The sequence below is a fragment of the Pantherophis guttatus genome, chromosome 5, assembly GCF_059756535.1.
Source record: "Pantherophis guttatus breed Tessera chromosome 5, ASM5975653v1, whole genome shotgun sequence".
In the NCBI taxonomy this organism is placed as follows: Eukaryota; Metazoa; Chordata; class Lepidosauria; order Squamata; family Colubridae; genus Pantherophis; species Pantherophis guttatus.
In genome coordinates this window covers 37,899,489-37,924,768 of record NC_142067.1, presented here as the reverse complement: position 1 = coordinate 37,924,768, position 25,280 = coordinate 37,899,489, and the positions used below count along the sequence as shown (strand labels likewise).

General features: G+C 33.2%; 1 protein-coding gene across 3 annotated transcripts in view; it reads right to left on the bottom strand.

Moving 5' to 3' along the window:
- The window catches only part of EPHA3 (EPH receptor A3), a 211,484-nt gene that overhangs the window by 112,033 nt on the left and 74,171 nt on the right, over positions 1–25,280 (bottom strand). For all 3 annotated transcript variants that reach the window (XM_034413524.3, XM_034413534.3, XM_034413541.3), the window contains exon 3: positions 19,369–20,029. In XM_034413524.3, the coding sequence (XP_034269415.1) occupies positions 19,369–20,029 (661 nt within the window). The remainder of the gene's footprint in view (positions 1–19,368; positions 20,030–25,280) is intronic.

Genomic DNA, 25,280 nt, shown 5'->3' with positions numbered 1-25,280 from the left:
TTGTTTAAATACAGCTAGTATACTATGTGAGAAACCTCCTCTACTTAGAATATAAAATAAAAGAATTGGAAGGCACCTTGGAGGTCTTCTAGTCCAACCCTCTGCTTAGGGAGAAAACCCTATAACCGTGATGGCGAACCTATGGCACGCGTGCCACAGGTGGCACGCAGAGCCATATCAGTGGGCATGCGAGCTCAGCTCCAGTGTGCATGTGCACACTGGCCAACTGATTTTCGGGCCTTCTGGGCCAACCAGAAGTAGGGAAACAGATAGTTTCCTGCCTCTGGAGGACCTGGTGTGTGTGTGTGTGTGAGGAAGGCCTGTTTTTCTCTCTCTCCAGGCTCCAGAGCCTTTCTAGGAGCTTGGGTAGGGTGAAAATGGCCTCCCCCCCCCGGAGGCCCTTCAGAGGCTGGAAACGGCCCGTTTGCTGACTTCCAGTAGGACTAGAAGGCCCGTTTTTTGTTCTCCCCAGGCTGCAGAGCCTTTCTGGGAGCCAGAGGAGGGCAAAAACGGCCTCCCCCCCCCCGAGGCCCTCCGGAGGCCGGAAATGGCCTGTTTGCCAACTTCCGGAAGAAAGGCTCTGGAGCCTGGGGAAGGCGAAAAACGGGCCTACCGGCCCACTGTGCCATCGTGTGCCAAAAGCGGGGGGAGCATGGGGGGGTCATACACACATGCGTGGGGGCAGGACGCATAGAATTATGGGTGTGGACACACGCACATGCGACCCCCCTGCGCTCCCCCTGCTTTTGGCACGCAATGGCAAAAAGGTTAGCCATCACTGCCCTATAGTATGTGTGAATCATATAAATCAAGTATTATTTTATATCTGAACATTCAACACTGTAAAACTAGTTACTAAGAATGCATTAATATTAATCTGCTCATCGTTCCTATCACCGATCTCCTCCCACTTATGACTGCATGATTATAACCTTGTTGCTGGTATCCTTAAGATTTATATTGACTGTTCCCTATGACTATCATTAAATGTTGTACATTATGATTCTTGACAAATGTATCTTTTCTTTTATGTACTCTGAGAGCATATGCACCAAGACAAATTCCTTGTGTGTCTAATCACACTTGGCCAATAAAGAATTCTATTCTATTCTATTCTATTCTATTCTATTCTATTCTATTCTATTCTATTCTATTCTATTCTATTCTATTCTATTCTATTCTAATTAGATGCAGTGACCACTCAACAGACAGAAATGCATTCCATTAAATTTATTGCTTATAAGAAATTGCTTCAAATAACATCAATCCTTACACTTTTATCTCCTGGTGCAAAGACAAGCAACTTCCATTTTATTTTCTAAAGCTAGCAAGCTATAAGGGGTCATTGGTCTCTTGTATGCAGACAATGCAAGAGCAAGAACCCTAAAGTTATATAGGTGTTATATAGAATGTTGATCAAGTAAAATCAAACACTAGGGGCTGTGATAGAAACAAATGCTTTCAAACTCATAATAGAACATGGTAACTATAATGGAGATGCAGATAACATTCAAGGTATAAAATATTAAAGACATGTTCTTTTATATACAAGAGGTAACAAGCCTGTAACTGCTGGTCTAACAAGCTGATCCTGTACTTGCTCACAGGAGGAGGGAGATAAGGAAGTATAGCAATTACACTCCTCAATCTATTGCTTCTACTGCATAGACATGGAATATATTGGTACTGTAACAAGAATACCGTTTAACAAAAGCAATGTTATATTGTTTTTAAACTGAGTTAAACCTCTGGAACAAGTTTGAAGGTTTTGAAAATCACTTCTGCTTTACCATTTCAGTTTAGAGGCTCAACAAGATATGCACAATTTCCTATAGGTACCACTAATCACTTGCCCAGAAAATATACACAAAAGGATCTCTGAAATATTTTGTGCCACTTACATATTTTGGTTCAAATGCTGTCATTTATTTATTTTTTTTAAAAAAATGAGAATATAGTTACACAGTTCAATATCTTGCAAAATTAACAATAATGCTATTTATTGAGGTGGAATTATTTAACCACAGCTGATTCTAGAAACAAAAATCTATCACAAATTTTATAGCAGATAAAGGCAGATAAAGGAGAAGATACTGAACTTCATATTATTTGATCAATTTGGAAGGTCTTCCCTTCATTAATTTTAACATCAACTTGGGACAGATCTCTTTTTTGGCTCACCTCTCATTAGAAGGAAAAATTGGAGACTTTGTAGTTTTACTATATCAAGTTGTCAACTTTACTTACAATAGTTATTATATATTTACAGGATCAGTACATTCATACAAATTAAGAAATAGAACTATTAATATCTCTATATCTTAGGCTATTCACATGATAATATATTCGTGTAATCAGTGATCATTCAACTTTGCTATATTTCAGCCATTATAAATTAAATTAGCATCGAGTCAGTTTGACTGAATCCCAGAAATCAAACTGTTGTTTAAAAAAATGATGTAATGTTTTATATCTATCAATTGCAATAGTTACTTCTATGTCTTCAGATTTATTTATTTACTTTTACCCTTGCATTAAAGTATTCAAACAATACATACAAAGGAAAATGTAGAAGAAAAATGAAATAACTTGAGCATATGAAAAGAGAGCACCCAAAAAATTAAGACTCCCTGGAAGCTTTGTTTTTATGACATCAAAACATATTTGACATATGAACACATTTTATTGTGCCATATTTCAGTCTTCAATAAAATAAGGTGCAACATGCAAGTGTTATTGTTAGTAGTTTCTGAGTTTATATTGACCAGATGTAATCAAACTATGAGAATTTAATTATTCCTTAAATTATATACATATTAGAATATTTTAACATTAGTTCCATGTGAAGTCATCCTTTCTTACACATTGATAACATCTTGAAACTAAAGATTACTATTAATTGTGACTAAACTTTGCATTCCAAATGGCACCTGGTTTAAATACTCATATATCAACCTAAATTTGATATGAAATAGGACTTTGGCTTTAGAATTTACCATTCCAGATGTTCAATTTTACATATAATTGACTTGTTTCATATATGATATAAAATTTGAGATATGCAGGTTTGTAATGTGTAGGTTAATGCAACGTGTTATTTTGGCATTCAATGAGAATGCCTCATCAGTAGAGCATATCCAGCTGATATAAAATTACTGGAAACAAAAACAGAAAGGATCTGGAGAATATAAAGGAAAATATTTGATCATATTTTTTAAATTTATGCCATAAAGTATTTTCACTGCCATCTGATCTCTGTACATCTTCACAATTTATAATTCAATGTTTTTCAAACACGAATTTATTGAACTCTTATTATACTTTGTTCCTGTTTGAATCCACAGGCCCATCAAACTAATTCAGAATAACTCACTGTGAATTTTAATGGATTATTTTTGTTTATATCTGAACATCTAGGAAAGCAGCATTTAAGGGTTATTATGTGTTTTATCTTTTTAATAGAAAATGGGGTATGAATATTACATATGTTTTCAATCACTAATTACAAATTGCTATTACTACTAACAATGAATTGAACAAATGTGAACTATTAAGATGATGAAAAGTATCTTTGAAACTCTTTTGGAAATCCTTATACTGCTGAGAATACAACAATTTAGAATGAAAAATGAGATTGTACATATTCATCACAATGTCAGTTTTGAGGTTATCAAGGCATTTTATCCAAATAGTTAATATTCCTGTGAACACTAATATTGTGGGAATGTTGGTAATGCCAATGCTTGTCAGATGTCTTACTATACTGTTTTAGCATCGATAAGTCTATGAGCCTGATTACTGAGATTCATTAAATGGTCTGTGCTGTGCTATTTAAATTGACTTCTCTATTTTCCTTCATAAGCAGGTGTCCTTTAAAATGAAGGCATTGGTTATGGTATCAATGTATCCATATTAAGGATTTGTAGCATATTTGCCTTATGTAGTGGGTGCACCTAGATACACCTACATTACACTAATTCTCCGTGAGCTGCACTGGCTCCCTATCAGTCTCCGGGTGCAATTCAAGATGTTGGTTATTACCTTTAAAGCCCTACATGGCTCAGGACCAGGCTATCTTTGAGACCGCCTTCTACCGCATAGCTCCCAACGACCGGTAAGATCCCACAGAGTTAGTCTCCTCCGGGTCCCATTAGCTAAACAATGTCGGCAGGTGGGCCCATGGGGGAGGGCCTTCTCTGTGGCTGCCCCGGCTTTCTGGAACCAATTACCTCCTGAAGTCCGGACCGCCCCCACCCTATTGGCCTTCCGAAAAGCGGTGAAGACCTGGCTCTTACGGCAGGCCTGGGGCCGTTGATCTCATTATAGTGATCTTGTGAGACCCGGCCACAAATTGGAGTGAATGTGTTTTAATGTTTTAATGTTTTAATGTCTTCTTTTAACTTTTGTATGGGATATTGTAGCATTGTTTTATTCTCTGTTGTAAGCCACCCAGAGTCCTTTGGGAGTTGGGTGGCATAGAAAATAAATAAATAAATAAATAAATAAATAAATAAATAAATAAATAAATAAATAAATAAATAAATAAATAAATAAATATAAACATTATTGTATAATTATATGTAAATCAGACATTTCCAAAAAAAAGTGTTTTTACGTAGGATATGTAATTAATGATATGTCTCCTTAAGACCACAAATGTCATTATTGTGTCAAAGGTAACTGGAAAGCTACAAACACTTCTAAATCTGCTACCCGAATTGCTCAATAAACTTATTAATAATTTCTTTAATATGTTGTAGGTGGTATCAGGGTCAAATTTTCAGTTAGAAAGTAATATGTGTTATTTTCCCTAGGTACTTAAATTGTATTAATTACAGAATAGTATAAAATCTTAGCCTGTAATTTTTGTGAAAGTTTAGTATTTAATAATAAAAAGGTTTATTTAGCATTTAATCACTGTTTCCTTTTCATTATTATGTTGCTTAATGTCTTACTGTTGCAATCCTAGATTCTTGGGAATGAGCCTTGTTTACTAGAAATTTTCCACCCAAATTCTGATGCTGGGATGGGAACTAAGTTTCACTTTTTTCTTCTAAATGCCCTTGATTGGAATTGCTGAGGGAGAGTAAGATTTAAACTATTTTAATCAAGATTGGCCTTTTAAATTGCTAATAGCAATACTAGAATAATATATACCTAACTCAGCTTTGCTGTGAAGGGAAACATATAGAAGGACTCTTGAGTGTTTATAAAATGGCGGGGTGAATGGCCAACTGCGCCACAGAAACAAGGTTGTCCATCAGCATTCTAATTCTAATTCTATACAACAGTGTTGCTATCTTAGAACCCTCATGATATCTCTAAGAATTTTAACTGAACAACTCTATAACTAACTCTGTAACATCATAAACCGCCAATTGACATTGTCAAAGACTTTTTGTGCATCAAAGAATATCAAGGCCATCTGATTTTCAGGGTACGTTTCGTAGTATTCTAAAGTGTCCAAGATTATTCTTATATTGTCTCGGATTTGTTTTAATTAAGTTGTTACAAGATGCTAGAGTGAGAGGTGGCTTTGGTTTACCTAACTTTGAATTATATTATCAAGCAGCTAGTTTAATGTGGATCAAAGAATGGGTAACACTGAAAAATACTAGACTTTTGAATTTAGAGGGACATGATTTGTTGATGGGATGGCATGCCTTTTTATGGTACAAAGGAACTAAAATACAGGGGTATTTTAGAAGACATCAGATACGTGAAGCGTTGCTTTTGAATTGGGAGAGGATTAAAAAATATCATTATTTGAAGATTCCAGTCTGGGTATCTACAATTGAAGCTTTTTCATATCCAGTGATACTCAAAAGGGAACAAATTGTTAGATATAGTGAATTATTGGATGAAAAGGGTGAACTTAAATTAAAGCAAGACTTAGAAGATCAGGGATTTAAGATGGATTGGTTATATCATTAATTACATATCTTATGTAAAAACACTTTTTTTTGGAAATGTCTGATTTACATATAATTATACAATAATGTTTTTATTTATTTATTTATTTATTTATTTATTTATTTATTTATTTATTATTTATTTATTTATTTATTTTGTCACATTTCTATGCCACCCAACTCCCAAGGGACTCTGGGTGGCTTACAACAGAGAATAAAACAATGCTACAATATTCCATACAAAAGTTAAAAGAAGACATTAAAACATTAAAACATTAAAACACATACACTCCAATTTGTGGCCGGGTCTCACAAAATCACTATAATGAGATCAACGGCCCCAGGCCTGCCGTAAGAGCCAGGTCTTCACCGCTTTCCGGAAGGCCAATAGGGTGGGGGCAGTCCGGACTTCAGGAGGTAATTGGTTCCAGAAAGCCAGGGTAACCACAGAGAAGGCCCTCCCCCATGGGCCCACCTGCCGACATTGTTTAGCTGACGGGACCCGGAGGAGACTGACTCTGTGGGATCTTACCGGTCGTTGGGAGCTATGCGGTAGAAGGCGGTCTCAAAGATAGCCTGGTCCTGAGCCATGTAGGGCTTTAAAGGTAATAACCAACACTTTGAATTGCACCCGGAGACTGATAGGGAGCCAGTGCAGCTCGCGAAGAATTGGTGTAATGTAGGTGTATCTAGGTGCACCCACTACATAAGGCAAATATGCTACAAATCCTTAATATGGATACATTGATACCATAACCAATGCCTTCATTTTAAAGGACACCTGCTTATGAAGGAAAATAGAGAAGTCAATTTAAATAGCACAGCACAGACCATTTAATGAATCTCAGTAATCAGGCTCATAAACTTATCGATGCTAAAACAGTATAGTAAGACATCTGACAAGCATTGGCATTACCAACATTCCCACAATATTAGTGTTCACAGGAATATTAACTATTTGGATAAAATGCCTTGATAAACTCAAAACTCAAAATATATGCAAATATTTTTTAGATATCGAGAAGATCTCAAACAAGAAGGTTTTTATAATGCTTTGACTACCTTAGAAAAGATATTGATGGGCTCTGATGACCATGTAATTAAAAAGTTATATGGACACTTGCTAGAGGCAAAATTGGAAGAAGAACAAGTTAAAGAGACAATGATAGCATGGGGAAAAAATTTTGGTTATAGTATTGATTTAGAGAAAAGGCAAAAATTGTGGTCACATAATTATAAAATGACAATGTCTACAGCATATAAGGAGAATTTGTATAAGATGTTTTACAGGTGGCATTTACCCCCGACGAGGATAGCCAGAATGTTCAAGAACAAATCGGAGAAATGCTGGAAGTGCCATCAGACCCCAGGATCTTATTACCATATGTGGTGGACATGCGTAGAAGCAAGGAGGTTTTGGACTAAAATACACACATGGTTGGAAAAAATGACAAAGAGACATATCGACCTTAAACCAGAGATATTTTTATTAGGGATCTTACCAGAGACATTTAACAAAGAACTACAATATTTGATTGTGAATATATTAACAACGGCTAGAATTGTATTTGCAAAAAACTGGAAAGGAGAAAAGATGATTACTGATGAAGAAATTATTAGGAAAATGTTGGACTGTGCTGAAATGAGTAGATTGACATTTGAAATAAGAGAACAGGAAGATAAACAATATTATTTGATATGGGAACTATTTTATCAATGGATAGATAATAAAGCATGGAAATAAAATATTATATATGAAATGAAATTTGGATAAAATGTCTAAGCACTTGTTTTTTTCTGATAGAGGTAAGAATTTCTGTCATATAATGAGAGTTTGAAAATTTTGAGAGCACGAATTGATTTTCACCGATCGAAATACTGTCTGTAAGCGTTTGGAAAGTTGATGTTTTTATGTTGTTTTCTTTAAAAAATAAAAAACTTTTTGGAAAAAAATAATCCATATTATGGCAATTTAAATTATAAAGTGAAATTATTGATTTCTCTGCAATATTCATTGCGACATCAGAGTAAAAGTGTATTGTATTAAATTTTTTATTAAAGTAAACATAAGGTGTCATAAATACAGAAAATACTTCATTTTAAAATTGATTCCCCATATTTTTGCTATCTGTGCCCTTTAATATTGCATAGTTTACCGGTAAAGGTGACCGCTAATTATTAGAGGACTACAGGGTATAAATGCTGTTTTGAAATTCTCTTTGATCATTGTTTCAATTAATTTCCTTCTTGGATTATAAGCAAAAGCCTGACTAATATGATAAAGTTCATTTTTCTGCCCTCTCCAAAAGAAGTCAATCAATACATTTTTATTTAAAAAGTGAAGAACCATTTTACATCTAGCAGTTTCTCCCTTTGTGTTACATACATGTAGCTGCTATTCTATTTAAAGCATTTAATATATTAAAACTTTCCAAATCTACAACATTATTTGCCCAAAAGTAGCTGTGGCTTACATGAGGATTAATAACATTTTTCTAAATCAGTAATACAGTACAGTTTATTCCAGAGGTGCTTTTTCAGGACACAACTGGACTTTCTTGTTTTTCTTTGAAGACATTTCTTCAAAGCTTATCCAAGAAGCATCTTCAGCTCTGAGTTTGGATGAGAAGCGAAATGTCTTCAAAGAAAAACAAGCAAGTCCAGTTGCCTCTTAAAAAAGCATTTCTGGGACAGAGATGACCTGGATGACTGAGAATCTCCATACATATTTAGTACAGTTTATTATGGAAAAATCTGGTGGTCAGATTTTATTTTTAATCATTATTAAATGTAATCATGAACAAAGTTTATATCAATAGTGAATAGTGAAGCCTCGGAAAAGTAAATGAGGGTGGAGAATGGGGATGGAGGTTTTGAAATCAAATTAAGTTCCTTTCATTTTAGAAGAAAAAAAAAGTGGAAGTCAGGCATAGGAAAACACTACACCTTGTTCCTTTCACTTTTCCTACTGATGGACTTTAACCTGCAGTCATTTATCTTATTCATGTGGTGGCCTCTAACTGCTACTCCAAACTAAACATCCAACCTAAACATCTGAATATCAATCCCAAGTCAAATTCCTCGCAAGCAACAACTATTGGAGGAAAAACAAAAGAATAAGCTCCCCACTACCGACATCACGTGTCTTTTCTTTATGTCATATGTGGCTGACAAAAAAATAGCAGTTTGTATAGGGCCTAAAGGTCCAGAACAGCAGGAGAAGGTGAAAGCAGAAGTCATGTCAACAGAAAGAAAGCACACAAGGAATGCTTTGATCTTATGTGTAACTACCAAGACAAATCATTCTGCCTACAGTGCAACATCCTTTGCCATTAAACAAAAACACAAACCCGTAAACCAAAATCGGCCTTTAGTAACCTCTCATTCAAATGAACAAAATTGCAGCAAGATTATCGACAATCCGCATTGGTTGTTTTTCTTTTCCTTTTAAAATAATTCATCCTTAATACTCCAACACACAGAGCTCATTTCATACAGGAATAAAGTTTAGTGTCCATATAGTAACACTGACTTTAAATGAAAACAAGTGTAGGTAGTCCTCAATTTACAACAGTTCATTTAGGACACTTGAAGTTACAACAGCACTGAAAAAAGTGACTTCTGACTGTTTTTCACACTTACGACTGTTGCAGCATCCCATGGTCACATGACAAAAATTAAGGCATTGACTCATATTTATTATGGTTGTAGTGTTCTGGGATCATGTAATCACTTTTTGTGAATTTCTGACAAGCAACATCAATAAAGAAGCCAGATTCACTTAACAACTGTATTACTAACTTAACAACTACAGTGATTCACTTATCAGCTGTGGCAAGAAAGGTCATAAAATGAGGCAAAATTCACTTAACAAGTGTCGCACTTAGCAACAGAAATTTGGGGTTCATTTGTGATCATAAATTGACATAAATCTGGCATTTGCCAAATTACTTTCTATAAGAAACCTCCTAATAGGAAGTATCTATAGTACATATGTGAAATACCTTACTACACCAATTTATCTTTATCTTTTTGCATGAGCAGATGGAATCAGATCTAATCAAAACAATTATGGCCTTGAGATAGTCTTGTACATAAAAGAATTACATGATGTACTTTATATTAAGAGCCTTGGTGGCGCAGCAGACTAAAGTGCTGTTAAGTAGCACCAGCTGCCTGCAATCACTGCAAGTTCAAATCTCACCAGACTCAAGGTTGACTCAGCCTTCCATCCTTTTGAGGTAGGTAAAATGAACCCGGATTGTGAGGGCAATAAGATGACTTTGTATAAAAGAAGAACACCACTTGGGGGGGCCAAAAGCCCTACTAAGCAGGTATATACAAAAGTATGAAGGCTATTGCTTAACGCATTGTAAGCCGCCCTGAGTCTCCGGAGAAGGGCGGCATATAAATCGAATAAATAAATAAATAAATAAATAAATAAATAAATAAATAAATAAATAAATAAATAAATAAATAAATAAATAAATAAATATTGTCATATATCAGTTATCAAATTTCTCAAATAAAAGGAATTTTAAAATGATAAATGTGACAGAAAGGTAAACAGGCTTTTTTCAGGTATATTGGTGCTCATGATCATGTTTCTAAATCTGAACAACATTATGCTGTATATCAATCCTTCAACTTCCAATGAATGCTGAATTGTATGCATGCTTACATTATATTAGCAATACCACTGACTTGATTTCAACAAAACTTTCACCCAGTAAGTATCAGCAATACATATATCACACTATGTATATCAATGCAAGAGTTCAGGTATACTGTAATAATGCACATTGTCTTGCATAAATTGGTCATTCGTCCTTGATACAATTGGTATAAATTACAAGAAGTGGGAAAAAGAACTCTCTTTTCAATTAATTCATTTAGAAAGCAGCTTTAAATTAAGAAGAAACTAAGCAATGTTTCACTTCAATGTCAAGGTTATGTTCCAGTTGTCTGACAAATAGTTTTTTACAAATAGCTTGAGTAAATATTTACTTGCTTGGATGCCATAGGAAAAATCTTCTCATTCATGAATTTTTATAATGAACCTGTAGATAGTAACTAGATTAAAGTAAATCAGGAAATCTCTATCTTCTTTCCTAATACGCTAACAAAAATTATGAAAACTGAAAAACTGAATTAGATCATGATAACTTGCCTACCTAATATTTTGTGCATATGGCAACTCGTTAATAAACCAAAATATGTTGTGGTCTAGACAACCATATGCAAAATTGGCTATAACCAGAAATTATCTTTTCTGATATCTTTTTTACATCTTATACCACTGCAACATTACGGTACTTTAGCAGTCCCCTAACTGTTCATAAAAGGTGATGTTATATACAATTATTTATTGTCAATTGTGAATGGTTCAAAAAAATATATTTAAAAAAAAAGTATTAAATAAACATTAGGCTTGGGGAGGCATTACAATGTATACATCAAGACTTTTTGTTTGTCTTCTCCTTTTAGTTGCATAACCGCTGAACACCTTTCCTAATAGCAATCATATATATCTTGAAATGGTTGTTAAAGGAAAAAAATCCATAAGTTCTGAAAATTAATATCAAGGCAACTTTTAAAGTTATGTCGGAGGTTGAGGTGGACTTACATTTAAAGAAGAATTGACAAGGAGCAATTTACTGATTAACCCAGTCCAAATAAGAACAATCAAGTTAAGAAAGGCTAGAAGAATTTGAAATATACACGTGGAGAAATGGTGAAGAAATCTGAGAGTACGCTCCTGGGAAAAATATTCAAAGTAATTTACCCTGTTATTTTGCAAATATGCTAGTCAAACTTCTTATATATCTTCAGAAAACTAACTAGGGAAATCTAGAAACTTTTTGTAAGCCAATACTTTTTCATTAGCAGCAAATGTAATTAGTTCAAAACAATATAGTATAAAAAGTAAAGAGGGTAGAGCATAAGATACAATGTAAATTGTAATGTATTTCTTTCATCAGTTATGAGAGGAAATGCCTTTAATTTTAGCATAATTTTAATTTGGATTGTACCATATATCATCATCTCACAGGATGCAATATCTCATAAAATATAATTTATTTTATTTCAATCTATTTTTATTAAATCTCTTACTATCAGGAGATAATGATGACTTTCTCGCAGTGATGTCTTAAATCACTGATGGTATGCTTCCTGGGTGATGAATAACTGATACACTATACAGTAATCCCTAATTATGAAAGAATTTGGAGGATAGACATGTCTGGTATTAAGACAGCAAGCCAAACAATCACACTGACCTTTTAGAAATGATTATTGTTCAAATCTGTGGTATATCTCATTACAAAGTAGTGATGGCTATAGTTTCAGTTTGCTTTTGAATACAACAATTATACTTTTTCCATGCTTAATACATTTCCATACTCATTTCTAATTCTGATTCAGTTTTGATGGACGTGAGGCTCAGGAACAGTGTGTATCTGTACTAAATATCCAGAAATCCAGGTAAATTCTATGTGGAACTTCTATGTTCAGTATTGCAGGCTGACTCAAAGGCAGTTATTAGGAAAAGTAAAATAAAACAGAGACAATCAGTCAAGAAATTATTTCTTGAACTAAAAGATGTTATTCGATTAATCACAAAAATGTGTTGACAATTTTCTTTGCCAGCGAAAACAAACAGGCAGAGGATTTGGAAAAGAATTACTGGAATCATAGGCACTGAAGGACTAAATCTGACTATACTCAAATTTAGTCCAGGCAGAGATGCATCTTAATTGAATCTCAATTTTAATTTCCAGCATACTGATGGCAATGGGATCTCAAAGAAATACATGAGTCCCACCCGACTGATTTATCACATCCAAGCTTCAGCTAATCTCAAGTCCAGCTGACTTTTGATCTCTTTGATTACTAGTATTTCCAAGTTTTAAAACTTTATAATTTAAATCAATCTAAATTTTATTGAAATTAAGTTAGAATATTAATGTTGATTAGATCTGTTATATTATTTTCTGTCACTAGGATCAATTATATTTACTTTTATGAGAGATTTTAAAAAAAACCTTTGCATCTCCAAAAAATATGTTTTGAAAACTTTCATTTTATAAATGTGTTCTTTTGACATGTACCATATATAAGAAGAAAAGAAAAGCTTTTGAAAATGTATGTGAAAGAATATACAATAAATAAATAGGAAAATAGAATTCCATGTTAGTTTAAAACGTTTACAAATTGAATTCCAATATACAAAATGAAACCTGTGGACAGATTTATATTGTTCTTTTCTGCAGCCAACACTCGGCTAAGTCAAAATTAACAATAAAAAAGAAAACAATGCCCTAATCAAGGAAGTTTGAAGTACACCCTCATCAAAACTGGCAGTGTAAGCTACTATCTATAAATATAAAGCAAACCTCATAGTCACAGCCACCAGCAATAATGATGGTATCTCGTTGGGTAATGAACATCTGCAAGCAATCAAATTCAGGGAACACCAATGATTCCATAAATTTATATTTAATTTTCAAATGAAAGATTGTGATTATCCTTACGCCAAGTCTGAAAAACTAATTTGACACCATCCCTACCCAATCTTAACTCTGTTTGTACACATGTTGATTTGTTTCTAACCAACCAGAGCAACACGGTTTTACCATCTTACTTCCATGGCTCATAACCTCATATTTCTTATAGGGTTTTCAGTCTTTTCTTTTTAAACTTGTAATATCTAGAACTACAAATACATCAAACAAAGAAAAAGTAAGAGTTTTGAAGAAATGTTTCAAAAACTACTTGGCAATAATTGATAATAGTATCATGTTCAAATTAATAGCTTTGCAAAACATCTGATATTTGAGATAGTTATGGGTATATTGACTATTAATGCTTTTATCAAAAAATCTGATAAATGAATTATCAAACTGATTCATTAAAGTTCATTCCATTAATGACACCCCTAAAGTGTTTGATTTACAACAGAATAGACAATATTTTTATTGGGAAGCACAACAAACCTATGGAAAAGGCAGAGTGATAATGCAAAATGCACAGGACCATGACACTAACATTGAGAAGAACATTGAGCATTATAACCATTATCATCATCATCACCACAATCACCACCACTACTGTTATTCTTTATTTTTGAAACTACTCTGAGTTATTTTAAAATCTCAAAACCATTAGTATTACCTATTTGTTGCAATCATAACTGAAGGAGGGTTCCACAACTTCAAAAAAAAAAAAAAATCATCTCTATATTCTTAGGCCCCATTCATATTAAAACATAGATACAGTAACAATTAGGATTATGGGAAGCACTTTAAAAGTTGTGTTCTCCAATGCATGGGAACATGAGCAACCCGTGCTCTTCCAATTAATAAAGAAGCCACATTCAGTTCAAAATGAAATAACTTTACTGCATTTGCATTGATCACAGAACATACCCATTTATATAATAGCTTTTTATCAAAATCTGTTAATAGGTATTATATATGTCATCCTTGAACTAACGAGCTACCTTATTAGCTCTGAGCATAAGCAGAGCAGAGAAAACAACCAATCAGAGAATCAAACTATAATTATACAGACATAATGTAAATATTTTAAATAAACAAATGAAAATGGTTTCTACAAACTAACCATTTAAATGTGGTATAATAAGAAAAATGACCAATTGTACGATTCACTTGGTTTTCATGCCTTTATGAATGTTTTTGCTGGATAAATGGAAAGACATTTACTGATGCTGCATCTGGTTTTATAGAAACCAGTATTCCAATAATTCACAATGAGACAAAACCATCTATCAAAGCCAATCATAAATCTAGATAAATGCCTTCCTTCAAAACACAATTTTACCATTCATACCTACTACTCATTCATCTACTGTTGGGATATGTACTCATTAAAATAAGCATGATAAAAACTAACACTATTAAAATTAGTAACATATCAAAAAATTATTCCTAGCTGCAATGGGGCTACAGAATTAATTTTTCTTATTATCAAATATAAATAGAAACCAGATATAGAAATAATCAAAATCACAGTAAGATAACCCTTAAAGAATATTTCAAAACTTTTATTTTATCCTTACAATGTTTCAGTTCATTTAGCTTTGAAACATCAATGCATACAATGTGATATAATATTATATATTAATTAAATGTATATGTTATATTGTTTTTATATATACATTTAAGTGGTAATTATTCTATGGTCCAGCATTTTGGATTCCAAATAGATGGTTAAGGCATCAAGCTAGAAAGCAAGAGGTTGTGAATTCAGTCTTAGTCATGAAAGCCAGCAAATGATTATTTAGTGCTCTGAAGACAATTTTTCTAATTGTTCAGTAGGAAATATTTAACTGAATTACATCAAGGTTGATTCAGCCTTCCATCCTTCTGAGGTCAGTCAAATGAAGACCCAGATTTTTGGGAGCAATATGATGACTCTGTAAACCACTTACAGTGCTATTAAGCTTTATGAAGCAGTAGAGGCTCATCTGGATAGGACATGCCTTCTCCTCTCGGCCTCCTGTGTATAAGACACCCCTCCATTTTTAAGTAAATATTTTAAAGAAAAAGTAGCTTCTTATACACAGAAAAATACAGTATGCCTTCTTTTGGAAATGACTCTATCTTGAATCTATGGGAATGGCTTATATAATTTTCCATTTCCCCTAAAATAAACAATTAAAAACCTATGTCCATTGATTCAGTAATATATATATATATATAAATTCCCATTACTTGCTTTGTCTTTAACATCAGACAGTTGGATAGACTTTTAAATAGTTGTTCTGGAAACCAATATTCAATATGTTACTTTGATGTTGTAATTGTATATGTTTTAAACCTGTCTACAGTAAAAGTGTTTCTCTGAATTGCTAACAAGCTCCAAATTCTTGGAAGATTTTTACAAGCAAAATGAATCTAGCAGTCCTCTTTATTTTAAAAAGTGAATACACAGGCTACATATTATAAAAAATATTTTATAACACAGATATTGGATATTATGTTCTAAAACAGTTTCCATGCTGGGTTGGAACTGAATGAAGACTGAACCAATTAATAATAGTTTGTCCCCAAAGCATATATTTATCTCGGATCTTTGATATCTGTACAAATTTGGTTGTCATCTGTAAATACCAGGAACAAAACTCCAGACTTTATTTTTAAACATAACATGTCAATGATGTTGATTGAGCAGACTGTTAAAAATCAAAATTAAATGATCTTGAAAATTAAGCAGGACATAAAAAATGTAATATTCTAAATTTGTAATACATGAATTTCAGAATAAGTTTTATGTTTACCCTATGTCTTCAATTTGGATTAAACACAATGTTCAATTCTCAAAAGCAATCTGAAAAGCTGATTTATCAAGCCATGAAGAAGTTACAGTATAATTCGAGTCTTATATTTCCTTTTTTCCACATTTTTTAATAGTGTACAGAATTTTTAGTAACTCACTGAAATTACATAAACATGATTAAAATTATTAATAGAAATTAAGATTTTACAAATTATTTTTTCTGTCAAGAAAAAACATGAACAGTGTATGTAAAATTTAATGCCATTTTTTTTCAGGGGATCTTGTTTTTCCTAAGTTCATGAATTATATAATAGTTTCTCTTTCTCATGATAATTTTCATACATTAGTAAGATGATTGTGTATTCACTGATTGCCTGATCTGCATCCAGAATTTCAAATTTAATTCAGAGGAGATCACTGTAGAGAAGAAACCGTACTTGGGTACATTGAAAAGAAAGGGAGGGAGGGAGGGAGGGGGAGAGAGAGAGAGAGAGAGAGAGAGAGAGAGAGAGAGAGAGAGAGAGAGAGAGAGAGAGAGAGAGAGAGAGAGAGAGAGAAAGAAAGAAAGAAAGAAAGAAAGAAAGAAAGAAAGAAAGAAAGAAAGAAAGAAAGAAAGAAAGAAAGAAAGAAAGAAAGATGAGAATAGGCTCTTAAACTTCCATTCCTGATCTATTACTGATATCAAGAATGTCAGGGTGGCAATTAATCCCGTTCCCCTTTGGGGTAATTGCACTTAATTAGAGACGGACCATGGCTCTTCCTTGAAGTATACTTTTTAAGAAAATAAACCCGAGATACATTCTAATAAAACATTATTTATTATAAATAAATAAATAATAAGTAAAAAACAATCCTACTAGCTATTAATTACATCTTGGCAAACTTCCCTGTCTTGCCGGCAGAAGTTCTGGCAGACGAACAAAGAAGTTAGAAAAAAAGAAAGTGAGAAAGAATGTGGACATGCGTAGTAGTTCAGAGATAAGACTCAGATCTGTCTACTGTAAATCTTAGAATTCAAGCACAGCTGGCAAATACAAAAAACGCAGTGAGAAAGAACAATGTGCAGATTGGATTACCAACTGCTTTTAAGGAGCCTCTTAAATTACACTTTGGTGAAAATATTTGACAAATTTGGGCTTTGACAAAAGCTGTCAGGACAACAGAATATTGTAGGTAAAATAAAAGCATACTGAATATCTTGTCACTTTTGCTACTGTTATGCTACTACAACGCTCTCCGTGATGAAAAAAAATAGGATGGCAATCAAAGAAAACAGAAAAATGTAACTAGATGCAAGAAATGACTGCAGGATCAGAATCTGATTTTGTCTTTATATTTAATAGGGGTGGGGTTATTGGTTTCTGTACTAGGGTTTTTTCCTTGCAAGCCATTGGAGTCACCAAGAGTGAGATGATGGCCATATAAATTTTCTTAATAAATGATAAATGCATAAACAAAAGTTAGGTATGTGACTATATACAATTGGATAAAAACATTTTTTAAATTTCTCCAAAATTACTGGCTTTCTCCAGTAATGTCTCAAAAGCAAGATTCCACTAGTGAAAAAAACCCAATGGAAGGTATTTTTGTGAGGTTTTCTCTTGGGAAATATGGGAAACTTCAGACTGCTGGAGGTATGATTTAAAGAAAAGATCTCTACCCTTTAATCATATACACAAGTGCAAGAAAATTCAGGTCCTCTCTTAAAACCTTCCCAGAAACTCTGTTATCCTTTCAAATAATTTCTGAAATATTTTTATTTTACAAAATTTATTGAGAATTGACACCAAAAATGCTGGAGAATTTCTGTCCTTAGCACTAGTTAAAAACTCCTTTCATGCCTATACCATACACAATCTAGATTAAAAACAAACTGAAATCACTCAACTTCATTTTAAGAACAGGGACCCAAACAGCAATATATTTTATATAAAATATAAGATATGTGCTAAAATATAAGTTTATATATAAATAAATATACTGCATATTTATATATCAAATATAAATTGTTTCTTTTTACATTAATTTTAAGCTTTAAATGGTTCTAAAATTTTTACTATGTTTCACTGAGGATTAACAAAATAATAAGCTCATCTATGTTTTTGAAGACACAAAACAAAAACAAAAAAATCATAATCACAATATTAAATAAACTGCATTGTTCAGTATCTATAATCTGCTACATTAGCAGAAAACTCTCTGCACCCCAGGGAATTAGAGCCCCATGAAATATTTTTGGGATATGACCATCATTAAGAAAAGGGGAAATGACTGATGCAGTTAGATTTAATACCTTGAATAGGAAATAGATGAAGACTTTTTAAAAAGAAAAAGAAAAAAAAAGTAGCTGGCAAATAGGTCTAGAAAAAAAGTACTTAAATAAAAATATGGGAAAAATGTGGTCCAGAAACAGAGGCAAAAATTCTATTCTGAGATAAAATTTTATTTATTTATTTATTATTTGTTGGTTTCTTTATACATGCCTTTGAATAAGTCCTTGCAGTTTTCTTGACACAGTTGTTCAAAAGTGATTTACTGTTGCCTCACCGCTAAAGGTTACCAAGTGGCTTTGTGCATTAGGTCAAGGGTCTCTAACCTTCGCAACTTTAAGCCTGGCGGACTTCAACTCTCAGAATTGCCCAGCCAGAAGCTGAAAGTTGCCAAGGTTGGAGACCCCTGCATGAGGTGAGACTAGAACTTCTGGACTACTGGTTTCTAGCCTCGTGCCTTAAATACTACAGCAATTGGCTAAACTAATTTGCATAACAAGTCACAATATGCTTGTCCTTTCATCTGCTTTTAAACCAAGGAGCTCAAGTAACATTCATGGAGAAAAAAAATTAGTGCCTTAGGATCAGTTCAGGGTTCAAATTAAAGGCCCCAAAGCATAGACCGCTTCAAACTGCTTTTGCAGTGGCACCCAATCTATTTCCTCTTCATTCATGGTTTTCTAACACTTAAAGCCCACTATACTACTTCTCAAGCATAGCAAATATATGCTCTCTTTTTAAAGGTATATAATAGTTTGGGTGTACTACAGAGAAAGATCTTGCTCATGAGGGCCCAGCCTATTTGTGGACCATTGCTTCCCTTACTGCCTGAAGTGGTAGTGTTCCTGCTGAAAAAAAACTTTAAATTGTCATGTTACCATTACCTTGGCAGGCGTAGCCTCTTTCTTCATAGCCGGCATTACATAAGCACTTCCCTATGGGTACTAGCCATTCTCCTTCAGTACTGCAGTACATCTTGGGTGGGTCTTCCTCTTTGGAATGATTAACACAAGAGCCTTGCACTTCCACCAGTGACTGGGAATCCATAGGTACTGTATCTGGAAACATGGCCAGGTTCTTTATAGTAAAAGGGCATTTTTTGAAGTACACTCGTACTGATACTAAGGCCACACATGCACCCACATCTTGAAAAGCCAAATAAAATCCTTTCCTGCTCACAGGTCCCACTTCACGAACTTCAGTATTGAGCTTAAGAATCCGATCCCCAAGATCCATCTGAGTGAAGCTCTCATCGGCAGCAATGGTATCAATCTTTGTAAACTGGTGTTCTCTGAACTTGACAGAATGGTCATCATCAGATTCCATATAATACAAATTAAAAGTTTCCTTACAGGTGCCCAGAACCAATGGGATACTGTTACAATCCCTCAGAGTAAATTTGAGTTCCACATAGATTTTCTGAGCTGAATTGCGCGGTATCCAATTTGTCCTTAACCAATTATTTTGACTGTGGTCCATGACGTTGCAGACCTGGTAAGTTCTGATTGGAGTATAGTTCTCATCAACGCCACTTATTTCTTCCCACTGAAAAGAAGCATAAAAATAAATTAGCTAAATAAAAAACTGTATGTAATCACTAATAATCAGACAAATCACAAAATGGTGATTTCTTGAAAGGTTATCACCAAGGAAAAACCTTATAATTTCAGAAGCACAATGACATTGTGCAACAATGCAATTGTTACAAATCCATCAACATTTTATTCATTTTTTCATTTAAAACTTGTAAATTGGCAAAAATATTTTTTCAAAAGTTTCCAAGAAGACTGTAACATTAAAACCATCTGATTCCCATCTCTCTTTTATATCTTTTTTTTTGAGGGCTTTATAAAATATATATAGTATATAATATTCAAAGTCATTAATTTATTGTTTCTTTATTTAGTTTTCACAGAAAAGGGTAAACACTTCCTTTCGATGACAAAGAAAATGGATAAATCACAACAAAGGAGGTACAATGAAGCTGAGTTAAAAAAAATTCACAACAGAGTGGATGGAAAAGAAAAAAATAGGCAAAACAAAGCAACAGTTATTTTAGCAAAACTGATAAAATGCAAAATCTTAAAAGTAACGATCTACAATAGATTAGATTGAGTCACTTTCACTACAAAGGAAAAAAAGAAAAAGAAGTCTCACACCTCCAGCTTCCTTGTGACAAAAGAGAAAGTATTTTAAAGCACTAAAATAAATAAAACAAAAGTTTACTATCATAAGCAAGCAAAGAGGCATAAACAAATCAGCATTCAGCCAGGCTATTAAAAATTAGTGATGTTAACTAGAAAGTATCAAATAGCTTTTATTTGAAAATAATGTATTGGAAATATTTTAATGTAATGAGGTAAAGAGAAAAATTATACAGGGGAGGGAGGGGTTCAAGTTTATATATAAGTGTTATATTAAGGGTTTTTTATGAGTATGAGTATATTATAGGGAAGTCTGGGGGGAGGGGAGGGTTAGGGAGGGTTAGGGAGGTTGGGAAGTCTGGGGGGGAGGTGGGGGGGGAAAGGGGTGAAAATGTAATTGTAAAACTTTTGCAATAAAAAAAAATTAGTGATGTTAAAAACAGAAGATACACTTAAAGATACAAGCAGCTGTAAAAAAGATGGAGACCAAACCATTCCAGCCAATGGTAGGATTCAGCCAGTTCGCACCACTTCGGGAGAACCAGTTGTTAACTTTCTGAACAGTTTGGCAAACTGGTTGTTGGAAGAAATCATTAGGGCAGAGAACTGGTTGTTAAATTACTTGAACCCCACCACTGACTCCAGCCACTCTTACCGAGAATTGGAACCATTCAAATTTCTCTCCCCAGTCAAGTCTGTGGTTCTCCAAAGGTATCATAGGTTATTCCTAGTTACTCCAGTTCAAATCTGGGGAGCACGCAGCCAAAGAACCAGCTTTGGTAGCAAAACAGTTGCTTGTTGAGATGGAGGGGAAAAAAGCCCCACTTTCAGAGCACCATGTTTTAGGACCTTTGCCATTTTCTGGGTCCCAAGAAATAGTTAACTTAAAGTTTTATTAGGCAAGAAAAAGAAACACAAAACACTTGCTCTTTACTTACAATTGCTTTGGTAATTCTGAACCATGCCAATTAATTCTAAAATATATTTATAATGCAAATTCCCATTTTTAAATTTGGAAAGCTTCAACATGTGAAGGATGGTTATTTTTTAAATTTTGTAATTAAAGGAATATAATTAAGCATTCCTCAAACATTCTTAAACTTTAATCATAATCAAAAGTATCCATTATTCCCAGTAAGTTTATTCACAAGTGAATTGCACTTTTGATCATAATGTATGTAATGTTCCGTTTCCAACATTTGGTAAAATAATATGTCCTCTGCTACTCAAATAAAACTTTAAGATATATTCTAAACAATTACAGAAAACATTAAAACATATTGTCTGAACAATTATAGAATGAACTATTGAAATACCACTTGTCATATCGATATGTTGGGAGACACATAACTAATAGGCAAAATGATATAACATAATTATCTATTTATAAAAAGTTAAAATTAAAAAAACTTTAACAGTGTATCCTGAATAAATTAATCTCAAAAATTTTAATATGATTAATCCAATGATGGATTGGGGCTTAGAAAATAATGTCAGTCTTATCTAATTCAAAATTAACTCTCTTGATTTTTAGTTTTACTTTCAGAAAGGCGGATAATAACACAAACATTTGATTCTTTGATTGTCATCAAGTAAATGTCAACTCTTTTGTACCCCAAAATGTCCCTGATTTTTTAAAAATTCGTTTGTAAAGTGCAGCTAAAGAAAGAGAAAATAACCAGGAAGATTTTGTTTAATATACATAGAAATACAATTTTGACTTGCTGCTTGTCCAATAGGTCTAAAGTCAGAAAAACAATTTTATTGTAAAATATGCTGGAACAAGTTTGACAGACAGCATCTTGCATTTTATTTCAGAAGCCACTTTATGCTTCTGATTAATATTGATTTAGCATAGAGTTGTATCACGTTAAACTGCATAAGGCATACTACAGAATTTTTAGCATATACCTACAAAACAAATATATCCATATGTTCCTAGTGTGAACATGATTTACTGGAAAAAAAAAGTTAAAACATTCTCAAGCAAGTCCAATCCATAATTTGACTAATCAAATTAAGATTTCTGAGATTAATTTATTCAGTCTACACTATTAAAGTTTTTTTTTAAATTTTAACCTTCGTAAAAGTAACAAAATACAGATTATAGCAGCCAATGGTATTTTTTTCCTAATAAATGTCCCGTTATTGATCTTGTCTGTGATACAAGATTGCGATTCATATTGGTTTCATAAATTGACACAGTTGACAAATATTTGCAAACTTTATACTCTGTTTACTCAGTTTTATAACTACTAATGATCTTGTAATTCTGACACTAAAGTTGATTTAGGAACCAATCTGGGTCAGTCCCAGGACCAGCTTTCAGACCCGTGCTGGAGCTACCCTTTCTCTAGCTACCCTTTCTCTAGCAGAGTGTGACTTATAATCGTCTACCTTACAGCTTCTTGTTATGTGGAAACATTAGTTCATTAATAATGGGCTTTTTAATGAAACTTTATTCCCCAGTGGCATTTTCAATCACATTGCCTCCTGATACAAAATGAATAATATTTTATCAATTGGGCTGATGTATTTGAAAGAACTTGAAAGGGATGTGGTGGCTCAATGGCTAAGATGCTGAGCTTGTCGATCGAAAGGTCGGCAGTTCAACAGTTAGAATCCCTAGTGCCGCATAACAGGGTGAGTTCCTTTTACTTGTCCCAGCTTCTGCCAACCTAGCAGTTCAAAAGCATGTAAAAAATGCAAGTAGAAAAATAGGGATCGCCTTTGGTGGGAAAGGTAACAGCGTTCCGTTTTCCTTTGGTGTTTAGTCATGCTGGCCATATGACCACGGAGATGTCTTCGGTCAGTGCTGGCTCTTTGGCTTTGAAACAGAGATGAGCACCGCCCCCTAGAGTCAGAAATGACTAGCACATATGTACGAGGCGAACCTTTACCTTTACTTGAAAGAAAATAATGTTTAAATGTCTCTCCATTCAATTTTTTTTTTAATTATTGCTTGAGTAGAGACATTTGATTTCCTAGAGATATCTTAAAGAATTTCAAACTATTCCTCAAGTATTCCTGGATAAATGAATTTCAGATAATTAAAAGTGAGAATTTTGAGATTCTATATTATGTAAGATATAGTCAATGTTTAGGTATTGTGTTTTCAGATGTCATATAGTCATTCATGTCTCTATCTCGTGGCCTGAGAGCTTAATGGAGGATAGAATGTATATACTGTTCTAATAGTTTCTATAGTTCCCTTTCTGAAAAGAACTGACTGCCAATAGCTGGATATATAGAAACATGTGAGTTGAATTCCCAGTAGAAAATTTGAACCACAAAGAATAATATCTGGCTATCCATGTCTGATGACTCTAATAAGGATAAAATCAAGAATGTGGTGCCTCCTGGTCCTGGTAATGCATTAACTGGGGAAAAAACCTCACATATACTAACTAAAAATTTTACACACACACACACTTTAACAATGGAGATGACATGACATAATTTTACATGATATCATTGTATATATCTCTCATCTGAAAGCTTATAAGAAAGTGGATTTTATCCCATTCTCATAGCTTCTTATGCAGAAATTCTTTACCAGAACTTCTGATTAACTCATAGCTATCACCCACTTCCTAAGACTAGTGTAGGATGTTCTTTGATCAAATAAACCACACATCAATCTTATTTTGATTAAAATGTTTTTAATCATATCAGTGTTTTTATGATATGCATTAATATTTATTGATAAAATGCCATATTATAAATGAATCTACATACTTAAATGCTGTATCCAAATGTTCTTTTATGTGGTATTTCTTTTCTTTCTTTCTTTCTTTCTTTCTTTCTTTCTTTCTTTCTTTCTTTCTTTCTTTCTTTCTTTCTCTTTTCTGCTGAATTTTATATTTGCACACTTGAATGAGCATAAAACTGTAGAAATAAACTAAATAAATCTAAAATGGTGACAAAGTCCTTTTATCACTTCAAAGTCTATATCATAAATTATAGAAATTAAATAAAATTATAAAATTATCTGAATAAGGGGCAAAGGGAATAAAGAAGATCAGAATGAAGTCTCTCAGCTATTTTATCAACAACCATTTTGTGTACAACTGTTTAATTTATACATGATGAAAGAAGACTCAAAAGCAGCTTATCTATAAAAATGAAAGCTAAATTTAATATATGGAACAAAACTAATGAAACTAATTTTAAGCTTTGTTTGATGTTATTATATGATGTTGATCATCACTTTGCTTTGATTTACAGTTTGTTATGCTACTCATAACTAATATTTTACATTTAATGGAATATTTATGCATACATATGCCACAACTTTATTCATCCTCTAGTATGTTTATATTTAAAGAGCAAAGAAGTATGAGTGGTTAGCTCAGCATTCAACTGATTAGAAGTAATATTATACATATGAAGACAGAAATAGCTTTTTAACTAAGGGCATACATTTGCTTTAGTAAAAGAAAGACACATTTGATTGAAGTATGGAGAAAAGATAATTGAATATGTCAGTATGTTGGAAGAGGCAGTCTATCAAGAAATTCTTTTGTGTAGTCATGACTAAAATGAATGGAATCACTAAACTTTTACCTAATAACATAATGAGGAAATGGATTCCCAGGAGGTAAAGCAGTGATAAGCCTAAATAAGTAAAAATGACAGAATATTTTTTCTAC